The 12,539-nt window shown below is 45.8% G+C and overlaps 1 protein-coding gene across 1 annotated transcript in view; it reads right to left on the reverse strand.

Annotated features, from left to right (window-relative positions):
• LOC139052109 (uncharacterized) overlaps positions 1-11,796 on the reverse strand; it is a 29,383-nt gene extending 17,587 nt beyond the window's left edge. The window contains exon 1 of the mRNA XM_070529208.1: positions 11,555-11,796. Within this exon, the coding sequence (XP_070385309.1) occupies positions 11,555-11,796 (242 nt within the window). The remainder of the gene's footprint in view (positions 1-11,554) is intronic.
• Between the last annotated feature and the right edge of the window lie 743 nt (positions 11,797-12,539).

The following is a 12,539-nucleotide window of genomic DNA, read 5'->3' on the forward strand; positions in this document are numbered from 1 at the left end:
AGTAGAATAAAGCAGAGCTGGCCACGCATAAGGAAGAGCTTACTTGAAAGGTAGATACGACATGATTTTCAACAGCGCGTAAAAAATTGAGCCACGGACCGAACAGTCTGCAGGAATCAATAGCGCGAAGCAAAGCTTGCTGCCCGAACCGAAGAGCTCAAATCAAAACTAGGTAATACGTGAGTTTCTACAATGCGAACCAAAGTTAGCCACGCGAACCGTTTTCTGGAAACGGTCGCGAAAAACAAATCTGGCTGCACGAACCGACCAGCCTACTTGAAAGGCTCATTTTCCGCAGCGAAGCAAATCCATCCGCGCGAATTGCGCAGTTTACTGGAAACAATAGCGCGAAGCAGAGCTAGCCGCGCGAAAGGCCAAGCCTACTTGAAACATAGATACTGCATAATTTTCAACAGTGTGAACAAAATCGAGCTGCGGACCGAACAGTTCACTGGAAACAGTAGCGCAAAGCATAGCTTCGTGCCCGATCCAAAGAGCTCACATGAAAATCGGTACTACGCGATATTCTACAGCGCAAAGCAAAGCGAGCTATGCAAACTGTTCACTAGAAACAGTAGCGAAAAGCAGATCTGGCCGCACGAACCAGCCAGCCTACTTGAAAGGTTGATTTTCCATAGCGAAACAAAGTGAACTGCGCGAATTAAACAGTTTACTGGGAACAGTAGCGCAAAGCAGAGGTGTCCGCGCGAAAGGCAGGGCGTACTTGAAATGTAGATACTTCATGATTTTCAACAGTGTGAAGAATATCGAGCCGCGGACCGAACAGTTTACTCGAAACAGTAGGTACTACGTATTTTCTACATTGCGAAGCAAAGCGAGCCACGTTAACCGCTCACTCGAAACGGTCGCAAAAAGCAGATCAGGCCGTACGAACCGAACAGCCTATTTGTAATACTGATTCCGTAGTGATGCACAGCGAGCCGCGCGAATTGAACATTTTATTGGTAACAGTAACGCAAACCAGAGATGGCCGCGCGAAAGGAAGAGCCTACTTGAAAGGAAGATACTACGTGATTTTCAAAAGCGCGAAGAAAATTGAGCCGCGTACCGAAAAGTTTAAAGAAACAGTAGCGCAAAGCAAAGCTTGCTGCTGAAGCCGAAGAGCTCACTTGAAAACTAGGTGCTACGTGATTTTCTTCAGCGCGAAACAAAGCCAGCCACGCGAACCATTCACTCGAAATGGTAGCGGAAAGCAGAACTGGCCGCATGAACGGACGAGCCTACTTGAAAGGTTGATTTTCCATAGCGAAACCAACTGAGCCGCGTGAATTTAACAGTTTATTGGAAAGAGTAGCGCAAAGCAGAGCTGGCAGCGCGAAAAGAAGAGCCTAATTGAAAGTTAGATACTACGTGATGTTCAACAGCGCGAAGAAAATCGAGCCGCTGACCGAACAGCTTACTGGAAACAGTTGCGCAATGCAAAGTTTGCTGCCCGAACGAAAGAGCTCACTTGAAAAGTAGGTACTACGTGATTTTCTACAGCTTGACGCAAAGCGAGCAACGCGAACGGTTTAGTGGAAACAGTAGCGAAAAGCATGATAATGATGGTGTGTGGTGTTTTATGGCGCAAGGGCCAGGTTTGGCCAAAGAGCACCATGTCAAGTGGTGATGTTTACTATGTATTATGGACATGCGACTTGGCTGTAAACTGGCCTAAAAATTGTCGCTGTAAAGTGCGTAAAATCTACGATCTACGATCTACGAACTACGATCTACGAAATTATGGCGATGAATAATGACGAATAGCGTGAACATTAAAATCCATCGTAGAAGAATGGTGCAAATTGAAAAATATACGATTTGTAAAATTACTTGGAGCACTGCTGCCTCGCTAGAGCCCTTAAAAAACATAGCCTAGAGGCATGTGCTATTCAAAATATTTATCACAGCGGTATCCTCTGAAGAGCGGAGGTGCTACGAGGATGTGGGGCTAATAACGTGCAACACAACAACTTGCAAAAAACCTAGGACTGCGTTGGTGTCAAAGATTGGTTCTGGACCAAGTAACATAACAGGATGAAGGGGGATGTGCTGCCGGTATGCTAAGAGAAAATGTTTCTTTCTTTCAACTTCGGCTTCCCGACACTCCAGTAGGACGTGGAAGACGGTCAGCCTCTCCTCGCATCTACAACAAGTTGGAGGCTCGTTTCCCGTGAGTAAAAAGTTATGTGTGCCAAATGTGTGTCCTATTCTTAGACGACAGAATAGGACATCCGTCCGGGGGGATTTTGTTACAGGAGGCAAGAAACCTAATTGTGGCTTTATTACATGCAGCTTATTATTTGTTTCCAGGTCCCACAAGTGTTGTCAGTAGTTTCGCAGTTTTCTTCTGAAGAAAGGCTTCAGGGCGGTGACAGAGACCGAAGCAGTAGGATTAACTGCATGCATTGAAATTGATGTGGCCATCTCGTCCGCTGGAACGTTACCCTTGATGCCCCTATGTCCAGGCACCCAGGATATAATCACATGTTGGTTAGATATATACGCTTTGCACGGAGCAAAGTAGAGTTCATTTTTTACCAGATTTTTGTGGTTAGAGAATGACATCAAGGCCTTCACAACACTAAGCGAGTCCGTATATATGACTGATTTCTGGTGTTTTGATTTCCTGATATGCTTCACAGCCGACAAAAGTGCGTAGGCCTCAGCCGTAAAGATACTAAATTAAATATGGGGTTTGACGTGCCAAAACCACTTTCTGATTATGAGGCACGCCGTAGTGGAGGACTCCGGAAATTTCGACCACCTGGGGTTCTTTAACGTGCACCTAAATCTAAGTACACGGGTGTTTTCGCATTGCGCCCCCATCGAAATGCGGCCGCCGTGGGCGAGATTCGATCCCGCGACCTCATGCTCAGCAGAACACAGCCGTAAAGATACTAGTTTCCGGATGCAGTAGATCGGTTTCCGAGAAGGATCGACCGACGGCTGCGTAGGGCACCCCGTCGTGTGACTTCGATGCGTCTGTGTAGAACTCCATGCAGGAGTGTTTGCGCGGGAGTTCCCGGAAATGCATTTGCATTTCAATCTCTGGAGCATGTTTTGTAACTTGCATGAAAGATATATCGCATTGTATTAGCTGCCACTCCCAAGGAGGTAGCAGCTTGGCTGGGTGCATTAGGCGAAGCTCAAGGAGTGGAACATGCATTTCATAACTAAGCTCCCTCACACGCAGCGAGAAAGGCTGTCTTACGGAGGGACAATCGCGGAAGAGTGTAGCATATGTCATCTCGTTAGCGGTACTATAACACGGATGTTGAGGATTAGAGTGGACTTTCGAAAAATATGTTTGGCTGAAGTATGTTCTCTGGATATGAAGTAACCACTCATTCAATTCTGCATGTAAACTTTGTACGGGGTTCGTTCTGAAAGCTCCTGTGGGTAAACGGATACCGACATGGTGAACAGGGTCTAGCATCTTTAGCGCACTCGGGGTGGCAGAATGATAGACCACGGCACCATAATCTAAACCCCCGCAGGGGCGTCTGCGCAAGCAGGCGTTTGGTGTGCTGCGACACCACGTACCCGAACACTCGAGGGTTCGACCCTCCCGCGTGTAGCCGTGTGCGGCTTAGCCGTGTCCGGGGAAAGGGGGATCCTGGGGGTTGAGCCGATGCTGGGTGTTCGGACCTTTAAGGCCCCCCGGCGGAGGCAACACACCTCTTTGGCCTCTGCTTCACGTAGACGGCACCCCCGGACTGACTCACCCGGGGGAAATCGGCAGTCCTCTCTTCCTGTCTCTCTCTCTCTACAACCTTCGTCTTTTCCTTACTTTCCACCTTGACTGTCTCCCTCTCTCTTCCATTTACTTCCTTTCTCCACGGCGGCAAGGGTTAACCTTGTGTGGCTATCCTACCTTGGGTACACCCTATTTGGTTACAGTGACGGCGTATGGCTGGCGTCTTGCAGGCTTGTACACAAGCTCTGCCGTGTGCCCTCGTTGGGCTCGGTGGTGGGCGGTCGGCGCTGTGGTTGAACATACTTATTTTCTATGGCAGCACAAACTTCTGTCGTCCATGATCAGCGTCTGAAAAGATGCCGCACCGAAGTACCATTCCATTTCTCCTTTCGGAGCAACGCTCCAACCTTCCCCAAGTACTATGTAGTACATAGCGAAAGCAACATGCCAGTAAGAAAACTCTCACCATTCCTTGTCGCTAAATGCTTGAAAGAAAAAATCGGACCGACGTACAAAGCCTCCAAAATGTCTAGCGGGGACCTCCTCCTAGAACTGAATGATAAAGACCAAGCAGAGAAGCTCACTGACCTTACCAGTATTGGGGACGCCACAGTGACAATTTCGCCAAATAGCACACTGAACACAAGCCGGGGAGTGTTATGTGAAGAAGGCTTTATTGGATTGAGCGATGAGGAACTTGAGGGTTTCCAAGAACAAAATGTCACCAAAGTACAAAGAATAGTAATCCGCAGAAACAATCAAGAAATCCCTACTAAACATGTTATACTCACCTTCAGAACAAGCGCAATGCCTACCTCTCTCGATGCCGGTTATGTCAAAGTCAATGTGAGACCATATATCCCGAACCCCTCACGATGCTTTAAATGCCAAAGATTCGGACATTCTTCACATGCATGCCGAGGACAAACAACTAGTGCTAAATGCAGCTCCAACGATCACCAATCTGAGCATTGCACTTCTTCACCATTTTGTGTTAACTGCAAAAGAGACCATCCAGGCTACTCGCGGTCGTGCGCATGCTGGAAAAAGGAAACGGAGATCATTGCACTAACTGTAAAAGAAAAAATCTCGTTCCTCAAGGCCCGAGACACGTGTCTCGGCGCCAAACTCTCGGTCCTCCAGCGCCTCAGAGAGAGCAATGGAGGTCGAAACAAAAACCCCAGTGTCCTCGACACCGAAGGACAAGCGCTTTCTCGAGCGCGAAAAGAGGGACAAAAATAAATAACAACTCTAAATAAGAAGGCGATAACCTAAGGATTATCGCTCTGTTGTATCTGCCTTCTTCAGATCCATGTCACCTATCATCTTTCTTATCTCCCTTTCACTCGTTAATATTATTTTTTACCTTTCAATTTTATAGTGGCTTTTATGATCCATTGGAACTGTAGAGGTCTCTTACATAACTTAGGTGACATAAAGGACCTGTTGATAAACTTCTCTCCCGTGGCCCTGTGCTTACAGGAAACCAATCTAGACGATAAATACAAAAACATTTTAAAAGGTTTCACTGTTGTGCGGCGCGACCGTACTCAGGCGAACTGGCTGTCGGGTGGTGTAGCCATAGTTCTTCCAGGTGGTATAGCAGCCAGAGAAGTTCCCATTAACACTCACATAGAAGCCGTTGCTGTCGCCGTTTTAGCTCACAAAACCATCACCATTTGTTCGGTATACATTCCGACGCATTCACATTTTATCGTAGGAGACCTAGACTTAATTTTGAACCAGCTACCTGATCCAGTTTTAATAGGCGGTGATTTTAGTTCACATAACACGTTATGGGGTAGTAAAACTACTGACAACAGGGGTCAAACGCTTGAAGATTTTATCCTAAGAAATGGCATATGCCTTTTAAACACTGGTGCGGCAACTTACTACTCCCCAAGCACAGGAGCTATGAGTTACTTAGATCTGGCACTATGCTCTCCATCACTTCTTTGCGATTTTCAGTGGATATGTTATTGAGAACCACTATGGTAGTGACCATATGCCTGGTATCATTAAAGAACATCTCCTTTTCCTACCATCCCACTGAGACCACCCCGTTGGAAACTCCATCTAGCAGACTGGCCTCTCTTTACTGAGAAGGCCACTCTGGATAACATATCACATGAGCTAACCATAGATGAAATGAACGATCAGATCACCGCCTGTATACTTGCTGCAGCAGCAGAAACAATCCCACAATCGTCAGGCTTCCTAAGAAAAAACCTAAAACCCTGGTGGACGAAAGAATGTACGCACACCAAAAAAGTACAAAACAAAGCGTGGGGTATCTTTCGGCGATACCCAACATAAGATAATCTACTCTCTTTCAAAAATGCAAAAGCGAAAGCCAGGTACACACGCAGACAAGCAGAAAGACAGTCATGGAAAAATTATGTATCGTCTATAAATAGTTCAATAACATCCAAACGGATGTAGGATCAACTTCGCAAGTTTAGAGGTGATTACGCTTCTTACACTATCCCCATATTGTCACCTCCAGGCACACGAACAAATATAGAAGAACAAGCAGACATATTAGGGCAACATTTCCATGATATATCAAGCTCTGAAAACTACTCTGCTGCATTCCTGAAACATAAGCAATTAGCAGAAAAACTAAAGCTTCCGACCACAGGAAGTTCAGAAAGACTGTATAATGGCGCTCTAACACTTCCAGAAATCAACAGAGTACTTACTAGTGGCACGAAAACAGCACCCGGTCCGGACAAGGTACACGATTGAATGCTAGCTCGCCTATCCCCTAAAGCAGTTGAGACCTTGCTTCATTTCTTCAACATAATCTGGAAAACGGGACAAATGCCCAAAGAGTGGAAGAAAGCTATCATAATCCCGTTCTTGAAATCTGGAAAACCTCCCACAACATCAACCAGTTATAGACCAATAGCACTCGCAAGTTGTCTCGCAAAGTCCTATGCAGCCATTATCAACATAAGATTGACATACGTCCTTGAAAGAGACAACATGCTAGATAACCATCAGTGTAGATACAAGAAAGGTTGCTCAACAATAGACCACCTAGTTCGGTTAGAAGACGAGATACGTGCGGCCTTTCTACACAAGCAATATTGTCTCACAGGGTGGTTGTTTGGGCTAGTTGGTAATTCATGATCAAAAATAATGTACAATAATGTACAAATAATGTACAGCGCTGTGTATGTCGTCTATCACTGTCCTTGTCCTTTGCGCTGTACATTATTTTTGATTGTCTCACAGTTTTCTTTGATCCTGAAAAGGCGTACGACACAACATGGAGGTTTGATATCTTAAGGGAATTAGCAGACTTAGGAATTTCGGGGTAGAAGGCTTAAATGTCTAGCCGATTTCATGTCTAACCGAACATTCCAGGTGCGTTTAGGAACGGCGCTGTCACGTGTATTCATTCAGGAAAATGGTGTGCCACAAGGATGCGTACTAAGCACAACACTCTTTATAGTAAAAATGAACTCTGTTAACAAAGTCATTCCCCGCTCTGTTATGCGCTCCATATACGTCGATGATGTGCAAATAGCGTGCCGCGCCTCAAACTTACAAACACGAGAAAGGCAGCTCCAGATAACAATTAATAAACTAACCGAGTGGGCTGAGAAAAATGGCTTCCGCTTCTCCACTAAAAAAAACCGTTACAGTGCTATTCTCGCAAAAACGAGGATTGTACTTAGACCCGGTTCTAAAATTGAATGATGTCGCGCTGCCGGTAAAACAAGAATATAAATTCTTGGGAGTAATCTTTGATAAAAAACTAAACTTCCTAGCCCACATTAGAGCACTAAACATTAAGGCGTATAAAGCATTGAATATCCTAAAGGTTTTGTCGCATACGCACTGGGGTTCCGACCGAATCTGTCTTCTACGTATTTACCGGTCTGTTGTGCGTAGTCTTCTAGACTACGGCTCCGTGGTTTACGGCTCAGCCAGGCAGTCCTACATCCAACTTCTTGATCCAGTACATAACCTTGGATTGCGACTGGCAAGTGGTGCCTACAGAACGTCACCCATTCAAAGTTTATATGTTGAGTGTAATGAACCCTCATTATAGCAGCGCAGAGCATTACTAACATTCTCTTACCTACTCAGAATTCAGTCATCACCGCAACACATATGCTACAACATTCTTACACAGTTCAACTCACGCTTACACTACACAAATAAACCGAACATGATTAGGCCACTTGTCCTGCGGTGTGAGCAATATTGTCGGGATAACGACATCCCCCAAGAAGTCCTCCAGGTTGCCAAGAAACCACAACGATTGGCCCCATGGTACAATTTCACACAGTTGTGCGACTGGACATTAACACACTTAAAGAAAAGAAACACTCCACACGAACACGTCATACAAGAGTTCCGTGCTCTTTAGGACAAGTATAAAAATCACATGGAATTCTACACGGATGGCTCCAAAACAAAAGAACACGTGGGTGTAGGGGCAGTAACAGAAAATTGGAAAACAAGTATCCGTCTACCAAAACATGCTTCTGTTTTCACTGCTGAAGTTTATGCTGTATGGGTTGTAGTTAAAGAGATTATTACTGGCAAGCACAAAAACACAGTCATATACACTGATTCCTTAAGTACACTGAAGGCTCTAAATCTGAAATCTGAGTGTGAACCCCTGTTAGGGGACATACTAAACATGGTCGCACTTAACAAATATGGGAGAACAATCCGCTTCTGCTTGGTACGAAGTCATGTTGGGATACCGGGTAACGAAGCAGCCGATACATGTGCATCGGTGGCAGCATTCAAAGACCTAATAAACACAGCACTTCCATGTAAAGATAATATTCGTGCCATTAGGAAGGCCTTGACGACAAAGTGGCAACACGAATAGGAGCATTGTAGAGAAAACAAGCTATATCTCACTAAACCAGTACTTGGTGAGTGGAAGTCGTGCAACCATCAGGAGCGCTTTTTTGAAGTAGTTCTATGCCGACTACGCATTGGCCACACAGACATCACACACAGTAATCTACTTACAAAAGAAGACGTGCCAACATGTGAAAAATGCCAAGGAGAACTCACAGTCATGCATATACTACTCACATGCACACACATTGAAGTACAAAGACGAAACTTTTCGCACAACCTGTATCCAATGCACATACCTTTATATCCTTCTTTAATTTTAGGAGATGATTCGATAATCCCATTACCTGACCTGCGTAAATTCCTAAACGACACTGGTTTTTAAACAAAAATGTAGATTAACACGGCCTTTCTCCTCTTAAATAGTATTATAAAACATCTCGTGTTTGGCGCAGCGTAGCCGTAGCTGCTTTTGCGCCACTAAACCACATTTAACCAACCAACCAACCATAATCTAAACGTGAACGGACCAGGCTCTTTTAGACATTAATTAAGCACTTCCTGTCACTACCCCAGGAAGTATGGGATAGAAGTTTCATTAGGTTCATTGTTTTCATACATTTGTCTTTAAGATGTTTAATGTGGGGGACGAAAGTGAGTCTGTAGTCTAGTATAACACCTAGAAATTTGTGCTCTTTGTTTACGGGTATCTGTTGTCCACATAGTTCTAAGCAAGGATCTGGGATCATTCATCTCTTTCTTGTAAAAAGAACGCAAGAGCTTTTGTTAGGATTCATCTTAAATCCATTATTGTCTGCCCACATTGAGACTTTGTTCAGGCCATGCTGCACCTGTCTCTCGCAGACTGCGAGGTTACAAGATTTGAAAGCTATTTGTATGTCGTCCACGCAGACAGAATAAAAGATTCCCGGTGGTAATGAAGCGCGAACCGTTTTCATCTTCACGATGAAGAGTGTGCAGCTGAGCGCGCCTCCTTGGCGTAAACCCGTTTCTTGCATAAAAGGACGAGAATGTACATTGCCGACTTTTACCCGGAAGGTACGACTGGACAGATAGCTTTCTATTAGGTTAAGCATATTACCATGGATGCCCATTTCTAATAAGTCTCTTAGGACTCCGTAACACCACGCTGTATCATACGCCTTTTCCATATCGAGAAATATCGATAGGAAGAACTGTTTATATATAAATGCGTCCCGGATATTTTCTTCAACACGTACGAGACGATCGGTTGTGGAGCGCCCTTCTCGGAAGTCGCACTGATAAGGATCAAGCATTTTGCTCTGTTCAAGGAAATGAATTAGTCGCCGATTTATCATTTTTTCAAACACCTTACAAATGCAACTTGTGAGGGCTATCGGGTGGTAACTTGCCACTGAGGAAGGGTCTTTGCCTTGATTCAAAACCGGGACCGCAATGGCTTCCTTCCATGCGGTTGGAAGGTACCCTGCATCCCAGATGGTGTTGAAAAGTGTGAATAGTGTAACTTGCGTATCATTTTGTAAGTTTTTGAGCATTTCATACATGACTCTATCAGATCCTGGTGCGTAGCTCTTGCATGCGCTCAGGGCAGCTCTCAATTCGGCAATACTAAATGGATGGTTGTAAGGCTCATTCTCTCGACATTTTCTTGTTAATGGCTTACGTTCTTCTATTTGTTTATATTTCAGAAAGAATTGCTAATAATAATTTCAACTTGATACTCTCTCAAAGTGCTCCCCAAGTGAGTCTGCCTGATCTTTCAATGTATCGCCCTGTGTAGTTAACAGAGGGAGTGAATATGTTTGTCACCCTCTAATTCTATTTACCTTGTTCAATACTTTGGCCTCATCTGTATAAGAGTTTATACTCGATAAAAACCACTCCCAACTTTCTCTTCTAGCCTGGCGGCGGGTTCTCCTACCTTGGGACATTACTTTCTTAAAGTTGAGAAGATTTTCTGCAGTGGGCGAAGCGCGTAGCAACCCCCACGCTTTGTTCTGATTCTTTGTGCGATTCTGCATTCATCGTTCCACCACGGAACATGCCATTTGCATGCCGAGCCACTTACTTCACGTATCCATTTAGATGCGGCATCTATTATGAAGGCTGTGAAGTATTCCACAGCAGCATCGATTCCTAAAGAAGACATGTCATCCCATGATATACTAGTTAAGTTTCGGAATTTCTCCCAGTCTGCTGTGTCAATCTTCCACCTGGGAGCCTGTGGTGCATATTCGTTTTCTTTAAGTGTTCTTAATAGTATGGGGAAGTGGTCGCTTCCGTAAGGATGTTTGTTACTTCCCATTCGAGTTCAGGCAGTATGGACGGGGAAACTATGCTCAGATCAATTGAAGAAAAGGTATTGTGTGCAAGACACTAATAAGTGGGTTTCTTCTTATTCAGCAAGCACGCACCTGAAGAAAAAAGGAACTGCTCAACAAGACGTCCTCGCGCATCTACACGAGAGTTGCCGCACAGGGTGTTCTGCGCATTGAAATCGCCAAGAACAACTTAAGGTTATGGCAATTGATCTATAAAGGATTGGAATTCATGTTTCGTTAATTTGTAGTGGGGGGGTACGTAAAGCGAGCAAATAGTGACGAGTTTATTTAGAAAAACAGCTCGAACCGCCACTGCTTCAAGGACCGTTTGTAGCTGTAAATGCTGACAGGAAATACTTTTATGAATAAAAACGGCAACACCGCCTGATGATACGACAGCATCATCGCGATCTTTGCTGAACTTTACATAAGGTAGGAGAAAGTTTGTGTTTTGTGGTTTTAAGTGTGTTTCCTGTAGACACAGCACTTTTGGATTGTGTTTTTGGATAAGCTCTTGCACGTCATGAAGCTTCCTAAGAAGACCTCGAACGTTCCATTGAATATATTTGTATATCCATATTGAAAGTAAATAAGTGCTGTGTGTATAGAAACGGAGGTGATGCCTTAGGTTACAGAGTTCTTTCGAGGCTTTGAAACGGGGGTTCTGCCCTTTCTGGAGCGTTCGAGTGAGCCTCGCCGCTCTTTAGGCGCTTGGTGTGCCTTGAGGATAGGTGTAGTGTCCATTGCCTCTAGTGAGGAGCCGGACACGTGCTCTTGCGAGCGAGCATTTACCAGCGAGGGTGCTGCCTTGGAGGGCAAGACCCCCGCGTCCACCAGCCCGGAGGTCGATGGGGCTCCCTGGGGGATTTGGCTGCGCCGGCTGTTACCAGCGCTGGAAGGGGTCGGGGAGGTTGGGACAGCCTTGGCTGCGCCCACCATCGGGGTGGGTGCCCCGTCTGGTGGGTTGACGGAGCAGCGCTACCTGCAAACGCCGCGGGGGCAGATGGCGTAACTGCCGACTCTGCTTGTGGGTCGGACAGGCGCCGGAGGCCATTGTGACGCTGCCCCCTGACGCTCCACATCGGCAAAGTTTTCTTGGGCAGGTATGATACCCGCCTGCGTGCCTCCTTGAAAGTTATGTTCCCCTTGACTTTGATTGTAACAATTTCCTTTTCTTTTTTCCAGGAAGGGCACGACCGCGAGTACGCGGCGTACTCCCCATCACAGTTTACACAGTGGAGAGCGTTCCCACAAGCTTCAGTGGTGTGTTCGTGGGCACTGCATTTTGCACACTTTTGGTGGCCGCGGCAGCTCTGCGAACTGTGGCCGAAGCGCTGGCATTTGAAAGATCGCAGTTGATTTTGCACGTATGGCCTAACACGGAGCTTTATGTACCCGACCTCGATTGACTCAGGTAGGACACTTGAATTGAAGGTGTGTATTAGGTGGCTGCGCCCACCATCGGGGTGGATGCCCCGTCTGGTGGGTTGACGGAGCAGCGCTACCTGCAAACACCGCGGGGGCAGATGGCGTAACTGCCGACTCTGCTTGTGGGTCGGACAGGCGCCGGAGGCCATTGTGACGCTGCCCCCTGACGCGCCACATCGGCAAAGTTTTCTTGGGCAGGTATGATACCCGCCTGCGTGCCTCCTTGAAAGTTATGTTCTCCTTGACTTTGACTG

The sequence above is a fragment of the Dermacentor albipictus genome, unplaced genomic scaffold (genome assembly GCF_038994185.2).
Source record: "Dermacentor albipictus isolate Rhodes 1998 colony unplaced genomic scaffold, USDA_Dalb.pri_finalv2 scaffold_18, whole genome shotgun sequence".
NCBI classification, from domain to species: Eukaryota; Metazoa; Arthropoda; class Arachnida; order Ixodida; family Ixodidae; genus Dermacentor; species Dermacentor albipictus.